Source organism: Pecten maximus, chromosome 18 (genome assembly GCF_902652985.1).
Source record: "Pecten maximus chromosome 18, xPecMax1.1, whole genome shotgun sequence".
Classification (NCBI taxonomy): Eukaryota; Metazoa; Mollusca; class Bivalvia; order Pectinida; family Pectinidae; genus Pecten; species Pecten maximus.
In genome coordinates, this window is record NC_047032.1 from 3,307,803 (window position 1) to 3,321,193 (window position 13,391).

General features: G+C 36.8%; 1 protein-coding gene across 1 annotated transcript in view; it reads left to right on the top strand.

The window, feature by feature from the left end:
• The window catches only part of LOC117316955, a 33,430-nt gene extending 21,617 nt beyond the window's left edge, over positions 1-11,813 (top strand). Inside the window, exons 10-12 of the mRNA XM_033871733.1 lie at positions 7,757-7,786; positions 10,495-11,425; positions 11,711-11,813. Coding sequence (XP_033727624.1) covers positions 7,757-7,786; positions 10,495-11,425; positions 11,711-11,813 — 1,064 coding nt within the window. The remainder of the gene's footprint in view (positions 1-7,756; positions 7,787-10,494; positions 11,426-11,710) is intronic.
• Positions 11,814-13,391: the final 1,578 nt, after the last annotated feature.

Genomic DNA, 13,391 nt, shown 5'->3' on the forward strand with positions numbered 1-13,391 from the left:
GAGACCAACCAACCAATTGTTTTCCCATAGACCTTAGTGTTAACGTTTTGGATTATTTCATTCAAATGCTTGAATTAAATATGACGATTATGGTTTATAACAAAAGTTTAGGGTCTGATATAACACCTAATCAAAAAAAAAAGTTGGGTCCTTCAGCTCAAATTTTCTCCAGGGTAGCCATTTTGAAAATAGGTGAATTTCGCAGTAAAAATTCTCAAAAATCTTAAATGTTTACCTGTTTACTATTATTACGTGAATTTTTGGGAAAAAAACCAATCGGACTTAAGAAATTTATATCAACATTTCTTATTGATAGTTACCTATCAGGCTACATATCTATTTTCTCACTTCATAACATACTGGCCGATCAGTGGCTGCCAGACATTTTATCCTTGGCTCAACGTTCTATACACACGGCTGTTTCAAAAATATATTTTTTCAATTGGTTGGTTGTTCCCTATAGCATCTTTAACATTTTTCAAATATATCTTTTCTGGAACAGGATAGAACCATAGGCTATGCTATCAAAATATGCAGTGCCTGACTGCAAGTCTTAGGCTGGTAGGTTGATTCTTCTATTGGTACCGGATATGAAATTCTTAAGAGAAAACCACATTAAAATTGAGTTAATTTTGAAATGTAAATTTTAATATCTTGATAAGCTTTGAATTTAAAGGGATGGCTTTTGGTTAATAGCCAAGTATAGAAATCGTGCTACTCAGAAATATAAACAAATAAGATATAGAATAAAGATCAGGGGGAGATAACTCAATGTTATCTCCTCCACCCCCTAATTTCTGGTCTTTTTGTAAAAAATGAAGAAAAAAAGGCCGAACGAGAAAAAAAATTAGGAGTAGAGCCATTATTTAGATAAAAGAGTCGAAACACAGGCACAGAACACGGAACCGGGCAAGTGACAACAAAAAATAACCAGATATATCACCAAACACTGAACTGGGGTAGTGACAACAGAACAACCAAACACATCACCGAATACCGAATCGGGGTAGTGACAACAGAACAACCAGACACACACCCACACATCGAACCGGGGTAGTGCCAGCAGTACAACCAGCATACCACCGTACCCTGAGCCACGATATATACCGCTACCATTGAAATATAGAATGTATGTCCGTATCTGTCCGGTCTATGGTCCTCCTTGTAACACTACATGTGTCATATTTTCATCATCAATCCCTACTGAATCTCAATTTCTCTCTAAATTCTGCTACAATGCCTCCAAGATGAGAATCCCGTCCGAAAATGTGCTAGTCGGTCCCATCATCTGGTTTCCAGGGACGCTAGATGGCACAAAATGTCATATGCGGTAGCTATATGTAGAGACCAACCAACCAATTGTTTTCCCATAGACCTTAGTGTTAACGTTTTGGATTATTTCATTCAAATGCTTGAATTAAATATGACGATTATGGTTTATAACAAAAGTTTAGGGTCTGATATAACACCTAATCAAAAAAAAAAGTTGGGTCCTTCAGCTCAAATTTTCTCCAGGGTAGCCATTTTGAAAATAGGTGAATTTCGCAGTAAAAATTCTCAAAAATCTTAAATGTTTACCTGTTTACTATTATTACGTGAATTTTTGGGAAAAAAACCAATCGGACTTAAGAAATTTATATCAACATTTCTTATTGATAGTTACCTATCAGGCTACATATCTATTTTCTCACTTCATAACATACTGGCCGATCAGTGGCTGCCAGACATTTTATCCTTGGCTCAACGTTCTATACACAGGGGCTATTTCAAAAATATATTTTTTCAATTGGTTGGTTGTTCCCTATAATATGACATCCCCTTGTTATAATATAGCATCCCCTAGTTATAATATGACATCCCCTAGTTATAATATGACATCCCCTAGTTATAATGACATCCCCTAGTTATAATATGACATCCCACAGTTTAGATATGACATCCCCTAGTTATAATATGACATCCCCTAGTTATAATATGACATCCCACAGTTATAACATGACATCCCACAGTTATAACATGACATCCCCTAGTTATAATATGACATCCCACAGTTATATTATGACATCCCACAGTTATAATATGACATCCCCTAGTTATAATATGACATCCCCTAGTTATAATATGACATCCCCTAGTTATAATATGACATCCCCTAGTTATAATTTGACATCCCACAGTTATAATATGACATCCCACAGTTATAATATGACATCCCCTAGTTATAATATGACATTCCACAGTTATAATATGACATCCCACAGTTATAATATGACATCCCACAGTTATAATATGACATCCCCCAGTTATAATATGACATCCCCTAGTTATAATATGACATCCCCTAGTTATAATATGACATCCCACAGTTTAGATGACATCCCCTAATTATAATATGCCATTCCACAGTTATAATATGACATCCCCTAGTTTAATATGACATCCCCTAGTTATAATATGACATCCCACAGTTTAGATATGACATCCCACAGTTATAATATGACATCCCACAGTTATAATATGACATCCCACAGTTATAATATGACATCCCCTAGTTATAATATGACATCCCACAGTTATAATATGACATCCCCTAGTTATAATATGACATCCCCACCAGTTCTAGATATGACATCCCACTAGTTTCTAATATGACATCCCACTAGTTATATAATCCCACCAGTTGTAATATGACATACCACAGTTTAGATATGACATCCCACAGTTATAATATGACATCCCACAGTTATAATATGACATCCCACAGTTATAATATGACATCCCACAGTTATAATTTAACATCCCACAGTTATAATATGACATCCCACAGTTATAATATGACATTCCACAGTTTAGATATGACATCCCACAGTTTAGATATGACATCCCCTAGTTATAATATGACATCCCACAGTTATAATATGACATCCCCTAGTTATAATATGACATCCCACAGTTATAATATGACATCCCACAGTTATAATATGACATCCCACAGTTTAGATATGACATTCCACAGTTTAGATATGACATCCCCTAGTTATAATATGACATCCCCTAGTTATAATATGACATCCCCTAGTTATAATATGACATCCCCTAGTTATAATATGACATCCCACAGTTTAGATATGACATCCCCTAGTTATAATATGACATCCCCTAGTTATAAGAGACCAACCAACCAATTGTTTTCCCATAGACCTTAGTGTTAACGTTTTGGATTATTTCATTCAAATGCTTGAATTAAATATGACGATTATGGTTTATAACAAAAGTTTAGGGTCTGATATAACACCTAATCAAAAAAAAAAGTTGGGTCCTTCAGCCTCAAATTTTCTCCAGGGTAGCCAATTTTGAAATAGGTGAATTTCGCAGTAAATAAATTCTCAAAAATCTTACAAGTTTACCTGTTTACTATTTCTTACGTGAAGTTTTGGGACAAAAAACCAAGTCGGACTTAAGAATTTATATCAACAGTTCTATTGATAGTTACCTATCAGGCTACATATCTATTTTCTCACTTCATAACATACTGGCCGATCAGTGGCTGCCAGACATTTTATCCTTGGCTCAACGTTCTATACACAGGGGCTATTTCAACAATATATTTTTTCAATTGGTTGGTTGTTCCCTATAATTATGACATCCCCTTGCTTATAATATAGCATCCCCTAGTTATAATATGAATCCCCTAGTTATAATATGACATCCCCTAGTTATAATGACATCCCCTAGTTATAATATGACATCCCACAGTTTAGATATGACATCCCCTAGTTATAATATGACATCCCCTAGTTATAATATGACATCCCACAGTTATAATATGACATCCCACAGTTATAACATGACATCCCACAGTTATAACATGACATCCCCTAGTTATAATATGACATCCCACAGTTATATTATGACATCCCACAGTTATAATATGACATCCCCTAGTTATAATATGACATCCCACAGTTATAATATGACCACAGTTATAATATGACATCCCCTAGTTATAATATGACATCCCCTAGTTATAATATGACATCCCACAGTTATAATATGACATCCCACAATTTAGATATGACATCCCACAGTTTAGATATGACATCCCCTAGTTATAATATGACATCACACAGTTATAATATGACATCCCTAGTTATAATATGACATCCCACAGTTATAATATGACATCCCCTAGTTATAATATGACATCCCCTGGTTATAATATGACATCCCACAGTTATAATATGACATCCCCTAGTTATAATATGACATCCCACAGTTATAATATGACATTCCACATTTTAGATATGACATTCCACATTTATAATATGACATTCTACAGTTATAATATGACATCACACAGTTATAATATGACATCCCCTAGTTATAATATGACATCCCCTAGTTATAATATGACATCCCACAGTTATAATATGACATCCCACAGTTTAGATATGACATCCCACAGTTTAGATATGACATCCCACAGTTATAATATGACATCCCACAGTTATAATATGACATCCCCTAGTTATAATATGACATCCCACAGTTTAGATATGACATCCCTAGTTATAATATGACATCCCACAGTTTAGATATGACATCCCCTAGTTATAATATGACATTCCACAGTTTAGATATGACATCCCCTAGTTATAATATGACATCCCACAGTTATAATATGACATCCCACAGTTTAGATATGACATCCCCTAGTTATAATATGACATCCACAGTTATGATATGACATCCCACAGTTTAGATATGACATCCCACAGTTATAATATGACATACTACAGTTATAATATGACATACTACAGTTATAATATGACATCCCCTAGTTATAATATGACATCCCCTAGTTATAATATGACATCCCACAGTTTAGATATGACATCCCCTAGTTAAAATATGACGTCCCATAGTTATATGACTTCCCACAGTTATAATATGACATCCACAGTTATGATATGACATCCCACAGTTTAGATATGACATCCCCTAGTTATAATATGACATCCCACAGTTATAATATGACATCCACAGTATCCCTTTTGTACATCCCATAAATGTGTTATGATATGACATCCCATTATAATACACCCAAATAACAGACACAGTTAAAAAGACTCCACAGTTGACTCCCGTAATATGATTCCACATTTAGATGAACCCTTATATATGACACCCCATTAATATGAATTCCATAAAATATGACATTCCCTTTTTGCACCATTAAAAAACAGTTATAATAGACCCCACCTTAAGACTCCCGTATAATATGACAATCCCACGTTAATAGCCCACTATAAATGACACCACAGCCCACGATCATAAATTTTTGAAAAGTTAAAAATTAGATAACACCCAAGATAAATCCCCTTTTTTTAAAAAAAAAAAAAATTTTAAAAAAAAAGAAAAAAAGACTCCCCCAGAAAGGCACCCCTTTTAAAATAAACCCCCCAAAAATAACCCTTTTTTTAAAAACACCCCCAGTTATTAAAGACCCCGTTTAAATTTACTAAGGGAAAATAAAAAAAAGAAAACCCCCAGAAAAAAGCAACGAAAATTTAAATTTTGAAAAAACACCCCAGTTTTAAAAGACACCCCCAAAAAATTCACCCCAGTTTTGTTGAACCCCCCGTTTATAAACCCCCGGGGAAAAATTCCCCTTTTTTAACCCCGTTATGATGAATCCCCAGTTTAATTGAAACCCTTTTTGCTCCCCTTTTTGTCCCCGTATGTTGCCCCCGGTTTTTAAGACATCCCAGAAAAGACTTTCCCAGTTTTTTAGGGGCCCATTATAATGAACCCCCTTTTTAAAAGCACCCCCATTAAAATGTCCCACGGGTAATGAACCCCCAAAAATATGATTAAGTTATTTTAGCACCCAACAAATTTTAACCCCTTTTTTTTTTTGACCCCCATTTTGTAAAACCGTTTTTTAAAAAACACCACAAAAATTTCCCAAAAATTCCCCCTGTTAAAACCTCCCTTTTTTTTCCCCCGGTTTTTATCATCCCGGGGTAAAGGGCTCCCAATTTTAAAAACCCCCCTTAAAATTGAACCCTTTAGAAGACATCCCCCCTTTTTTTGAACCCAAAAGGGGGGAAAACCCCCAAATTAATATAATCCCCAGTTTAAATTACATCCCCGTTTAAAAATTTTCCAATTTTTGTATACTCCCAAGAATTCCCCTTTTTTATGTTTTTTTATGAATAACCCCTTTTAAAAAAACCCCTAGTTTTTTATGACCCCCATTTAAATTTACCTTCCCCCCGTTTTTTGCCCCCCCTTTTTTTAAAACCCAAAAAGGGGGGCGGTTTTTTTGTAGCGGCCCCCCCCTGAAAAAACAAGGGGTAACACCAACCTGATTTTGGGGGCCGAATTTTCGCCGAAAAAAAAAAAAAATTTGGTTTTTGTACGGGGCATGGATTTTTTCCGGGGGAATTTAATTTTTAAAACCTTTCTCTACTCCAAAAATTTTTTTCCCCCCCACTTTTAAAAAATAAATTTGGGGGGGGGGGGGGAAAAAGAAGCCCCCAAAAAAGGAAGAGATATGAATTTTAGGGTTTAATTTGGGGCCCCCCAAAAAAAAAACCCCCCTTTAAAATTGCAATTGTTTTAGCCCCCCTCAAAGCCCTACAGTTGAGGCTGGGCGTAGGGACCCACCAAAAACGACAAACCCAAACCCCTATTTTACCCAAAACACCCCCCAACCACAAAACACTTTTTTTTTGTGGTGTTGGGGGCTTTGGATTTTATCCGGGATATACTCCAGTAACCCCGTCTATGCCCCAAAATTAAGTATAAGAAGTTTTACCAGGCCCGTATTGACCCATTGACTAAGCTTGTTTTGTACAAGCTTGGATACTAAGACTTTTACTAATGCTCATGTTTGCACCAAGCCTCGTCAACTCGCCAAACCCAGACAGGCCCAATATCCTTTGTCCCCCGTTTTGTAACTGCCCCCAAAATTTAAGAAAAGGATCATTTTTGCCTACCCCCCAAACTCCCCCCCGGACTGAGACCATCCCCCGTTTGTCCCCGCCTTCGTCCACCCCCCCAAAAAACAGAGGAAACCAGCCCGTTTTGTCAACAACCTTCCCATGAAACCACAAAAGCTAAAACCACACCCCGCCTTGACCCGCCACCCGCTGTAAGAAAAAAAGACCCTTTTGTCACCAAACCTTGAAATCCCAAAAAATGTAAGTATAATAACCCCACTTTGTCCCAAGTTTTATACCCCAACCAAAATTTACCAGACCATTTTCCCCCCTTCCCCCTCCGCCCACCAGACATGTAAGTACTCAGTGACTCACGTTTGTCACCACAGCCTTCGTCACACTCGCCACCAGACATGTAAGTACTCAATGACTCACGTTTGTCACTATAGCCTTCGTCATACTCGCCACCAGACATGTAAGTACTCAATGACTCACGTTTGTCACTATAGCCTTCGTCATACTCGCCACCAGACATGTAAGTACTCAATGACTCATGTTTGTCACCACAGCCTTCGTCATACTCGCCACCAGACATTTAAGTACTCAATGACTCACATTTGTCACCACAGCCTTCGTCATACTCGCCACCAGACATGTAAGTACTAAATGACTCATGTTTGTCACTATAGCCTTCGTCATACTCGCCACCAGACATTTAAGTACTCAATGACTCACATTTGTCACCACAGCCTTCGTCATACTCGCCACCAGACATGTAAGTACTCAATGACTCATGTTTGTCACTACAGCCTTCGTCATACTCGCCACCAGACATTTAAGTACAGTAAAACTCATTTTTGTCTCACCTGTGACAGAAAGTTACGAAAGCAAAACTTTTGCGTTACTTTTTCTGGCAGCGATGGCCTCTAAATTATCATCAGCATTTTATTTTAAAGTTTTGTTCCATTACTCAAAAGCATTACTTAGTGAGACCAGTTATTGTGCATCTCAACAAACCATTCAATTACTGAATATTATGCGGAATTGATGGTTCAATGACTCTGAAAATTAAGGTTGCTGGGAATTTGGACTTTGAGTTTTGTGTTTAGTTCAATAACTCAAAAAGTATCAATACCGTTACAACGAAACCAAGAATATGATAGCTGTTGCTTTATAGTATGGACATCTCAGCACAACTGTAAAATTGTGTGATTTTTAGCTCACCTGGACCGAACGTCCGGTGAGCTTATGTCATGGCGCAGCGTCCGTCGTCCGTCCGTCCGTCAACATTTGCTTCAAATCGCTACTAGTCTAAAAGTTCTTATTGGATTTTGACCAAATTTGGCCAGAAACATCCTTGGCAGAAGGGGGACATATTTTGCATAAATGGTGACTCTGACCCCAAAGGGGCCAAAGGGGCGGGGCCCATAAGGGGACATAGAGGTAATTCCTTTAAATCACTACTTGTCATAAAGTTATGAATGGATTTGAACCCAATTTAGTCAGAAACATCCCTGGGGGGAGGGGAACAGATTTTGCATAAATGGTGTCTCTGACCCCCGAGGGGCCAAAGGGGCGGGGCCCATAAGGGGAAATAGAGGTAATTTCTTTAAATCGCTACTTGTCATAAAGTTATGAATGGATTTGAACCCAATTTAGTCAGAAACATCCTTGGGGGAAAGGGAACAGATTTTGCATAAATGGTGACTCTGACCCCAAAGGGGCAAAAGGGGCGGGCCCATAAGGGGAAATAGAGGTAATTCCTTTAAATCGCTACTCGTCATAAAGTTATGAATGGATTTGAACCCAATTTAGTCGGAAACATCCTTGGGAGAAGCGGAACAGATTTTGCATAAATAGTGGCTCTGACCCCAAAGGGGCCAAAGGGGCGGGGCCCAATAGGGGAAATAGAGGTAATTCCTTTAAATCGCTACTAGTCATAAAGTTAAGAATGGATTTAAACCCAATTTGGTCAGAAACATCCATGGGGGAAGGGGAACAGATTTTGCATAAATGGTGACTCTGATCCCAAAGGGGCCAAAGGGGCGGGGCCCAATAGGGGAAATAGAGGTAATTCCTTTAAATTGCTACTAGTCATAAAGTTATGAATGCATGTTCTAAAAACAATTCTTGAGGTCATTCAGACCTTAGAGAGTGGACTTCATTAATCTTTAAAGCAGTTCGGATTTCCACACTATAACCATATATAGCATTGTTAGAGATTTACAAATAAAACAAATTGAATATGAACAATATTTTGACATTTGGTCTAATCCAACCAGGTGAGCGATACAGGCCCCATGGGCCTCTTGTTAATTTTTAGCTCGCATATTATTAAGTGCCAGGGAGCTTATGTTATGGTGCAGAAGTGGGCGTCAGTTTGTCAACTTTCAACTTCTTCTAGAAATCTATTAAGCAACTGAGAACTGATATTTGGCCTGATGGTACATAGGGAAGAGTGCATTAAGTTTCCTCATATCAATGACCTTGACTTACCATCAAGGTCACAGAGGCCAAATAGTTAGATTCATTTGTGAATCTTATTACATGTATCATGTTTTAAAAGCCCTGTGATAGTCATCTTTGGCCAGTAGGTTTCTGCTAGGGAGTGCTATGGAATTTCTTCATATCAATGCCCTTGAACTATTTTCAAGGTCACAGGCCTCAAATAAGTTAAAAAACTTCCAGAATATTCTTCTCAAGTTCCAGAAGACCTAGAGGCCATAATATATCTTGCTAGCTGGTATCTAGGCAGGGTAGTATTATAAGAGGTTCCTGGTATAAATGACCTTGAACTATTTTCAAGGTCATTATTAGGGGACAAATAAAAAATACAAACATATGTTAAAAACTAGAAGCTAAGGTCTTCTTCTCACGTTCCAGAAGGCCCAGACAGCTCATATTTTGTACTTAGGTTCTCTTCTTCAGTGTATTCTGAGGTTAAAAGCTTTAATTTGTAACCTTCTTATTGCATCTCCTATTCACTTACAAATTATTGTTATTAGTTCATCATCAAATTGGAAAAAATCTGTATCACATTAAATATCTTCTTACTTTTTGGGAAGAATGTTTTTTTGTTTTTGTCACATATAGGTGAATTTGTGGTTAATGCTAAATTTTCTATTTGTTTGAAATACATTAATATTTAGACATGTCCATAACTTATACAGGCTTCATAATCCAACTATCGCTTTATCAACGTGGAGATTTGTTAAAAGTTTGTTTTTTGCAAAAAAGTTTGGAGTTTGCTTAAGATAGCATAGCCACTCTTTATCTCTAAGCTACAGTAGATATACTTGTATATATATATATATATGTATTGTTTAATTTCTTTCATTGTATCTATCAGGTGAGAAGAAACATTCGTCCGTATTTCCAGAGGACTGACCAGATGAAGTTTGTGTATGACTGTATCACATTTGCCGCTACGAGAATGGCTAATGTGTACCTGGCATCAGCCTTCTGTCTTCTCTCTCTCACAGCTAGCATCAAGTTGTTAATGTAAGTACAATGTAAGCATAGTGTGATGTAAACAATCCTCAAACAGAGGCTAACACTGATCAGTGTGATGTAAACAATCCTCAAACAGAGACTAACACTGATCAGTGTGATGTAAACAATCCTCAAACAGAGGCTAACACTGATCAGTGTGATGTAAACAATCCTCAAACAGAGACTAACACTGATCAGTGTGATGTAAACAATCCTCAAACAGAGACTAACACTGATCAGTGTGATGTAAACAATCCTCAAACAGAGACTAACACTGATCAGTGTGATGTAAACAATCCTCAAACAGAGGCTAACACTGATCAGTGTGATGTAAACAATCCTCAAACAGAGGCTAACACTGATCAGTGTGATGTAAACAATCCTCAAACAGAGGCTAACACTGATCAGTGTGATGTAAACAATCCTCAAACAGAGACTAACACTGATCAGTGTGATGTAAACAATCCTCAAACAGAGGCTAACACTGATCAGTGTGATGTAAACAATCCTCAAACAGAGGCTAACACTGATCAGTGTGATGTAAACAATCCTCAAACAGAGACCAACACTGATCAGTGTGATGTAAACAATCCTCAAACAGAGGCTAACACTGATCAGTGTGATGTAAACAATCCTCAAACAGAGACTAACACTGATCAGTGTGATGTAAACAATCCTCAAACAGAGACTAACATTGATCAGTGTGATGTAAACAATCCTCAAACAGAGACTAACACTGATCAGTGTGATGTAAACAATCCTCAAACAGAGACTAACACTGATCAGTGTGATGTAAACAATCCTCAAACAGAGACTAACACTGATCAGTGTGATGTAAACAATCCTCAAACAGAGGCTAACACTGATCAGTGTGATGTAAACAATCCTCAAACAGAGGCTAACACTGATCAGTGTGATGTAAACAATCCTCAAACAGAGGCTAACATTGATCAGTGTGATGTAAACAATCCATTTAAAAAAATAGAGTAAAGTTGAATTGTCAATCTGACAGTAAATAATAATAGAATAAAAAGTCAAACACAGATCTGCTGTCTTCCTTGTACTTTCGCGGCTACATTGTGCCGCTCTTCAGGTGATTATGAATTTTATTCAGTACATCATTTTATGACATCATAATAATAAGTACATAATTTATAAAGCATTTATTTGTCCAGTTAAAAAAAATGTATTAATAACCAAAAAGTTTGATGTGGCTTCCAATCTCCATTTTGATTTTCTTGTAATGAGAATTTAACTTCTGAATTTTTCAGATCGGTTGGATTTTACATTCACATTTTTACTGTGGTAACGCTTGTCTTCTACACCTTCATCAAACCAACAAAGAAACGTGAGGATGTTCAGAAGAAAGAGTGAGAGCAGTTTGCTGGACTGTTGACCTGGACCAATGTGTTGTGTTTACCTTTGTCTGGTTTACCAGTATTTTGTGAGGTTTATGAAGTCTCGGCCTGTATGAGGGCCACTTCAGTCAGAGGGCTGTAATAAATACTTGTTTGTAGTAAACTGTGACACTGCTGAAAACAGACAAATCTCCCAAAATATTTCCCAGAATTTACATTTCCAGGCAAAGAATGTTTCCCCAAACTCTACATTTCAGCTTCAAAATCTCGCACAAACCAGGATCTCTCGACAAAAATTTTTTTTCCCAAAACCGCTTCCGACAAATTCTCCCAAACTACATCTCCTGACAGGGTTTTTTTCCCTGAACACTCATCACCAAACAGCAATAGATGTTCAATATTGGTTTTTCCATATTTTTAAGTGATGGACACCAACTACTTACCGTGATGTGTACTTAATTCAGCCAGTAATACTGTACTGTTGTTTTATCCTGCTGTTTCTTTTAATCACTGTTTACGATCACGAATGTTATCGAGTAATATCTGAACGAACAAACTACAGATAAAGCGTATACATTGTATTTCATTTTTAAGGGAGATAACTCTAAAATGATTTTCTGTAATGTTTTGAGAATGTATAGCCTTATTTACATATTTTGACGATTATTTGTATGACATAAGAACTGTTTATTTGTGCCACTCGCCCATCACTAATCCCAACTATATGTTATACGATTTAATATAATTGTACGATTGATTTCATCGTTCTTTATAATGCAGTGTTCAAGACATATTGTTAGGTTAACTTTATCCAGCTCTTTTTCTCACGAATAATAATACTCCCCACTTCGTAAAGGGAAATATATAGTAGCCATTCTGTCTGTGCGTCCGAACTGCCGTCCGTCTATGCGTCTGTACTGTTGTCTGATATCTTGTGAACCCCTTGACACCACAATGTCATACCGTCAAGTTCCTATTCTGATGAGAATCTAGAGGTCATAAGGTCAAAAGTTGCACTTGACCACTTGGAAAATATAATTCTTGTGTACAAAATATCTCCTGAACCGCGGAGAGATTTATAAGTCCGCGGGGACTATAGGTTTTCTTTCAATCCATCTTGTAAGTATGTACCTAATGCCAAAGTTTATCAGCACTCTAGCGCTTATTTCCTTGAAAGATTTTGATAAAATTAAAACACAATGATAAAGGACCATAATATCTAAGACAAGTTCGACTTGAAGGATTTTTGGGGTAAGGTCAAGGTCACTCTTACTATTTTTAGAAAGGGCCAGTAGGGTACACGTAATGCTTTATTGCTGAAGGGATGCGAGTTCATCATTGTAAATCTATTTGAACCCTGCATTTATTTTGAATTGAGAGATTATATAAAAGTATGTGAATGTAAGAAATTACTATAAAATATTAATATATATAACACATTTTGTCAACAGGTTGTCATGAGTACAAAACTGGCAAGTTTTATTTATTTTGAACATTTTATTTAAAAAATTTTTTTTAAACCAGTATCATTATTTGGTACTCTCTAGCTGCAACATGTGAATATATGCTTCCTACCAATAGCACAGGGACCTGC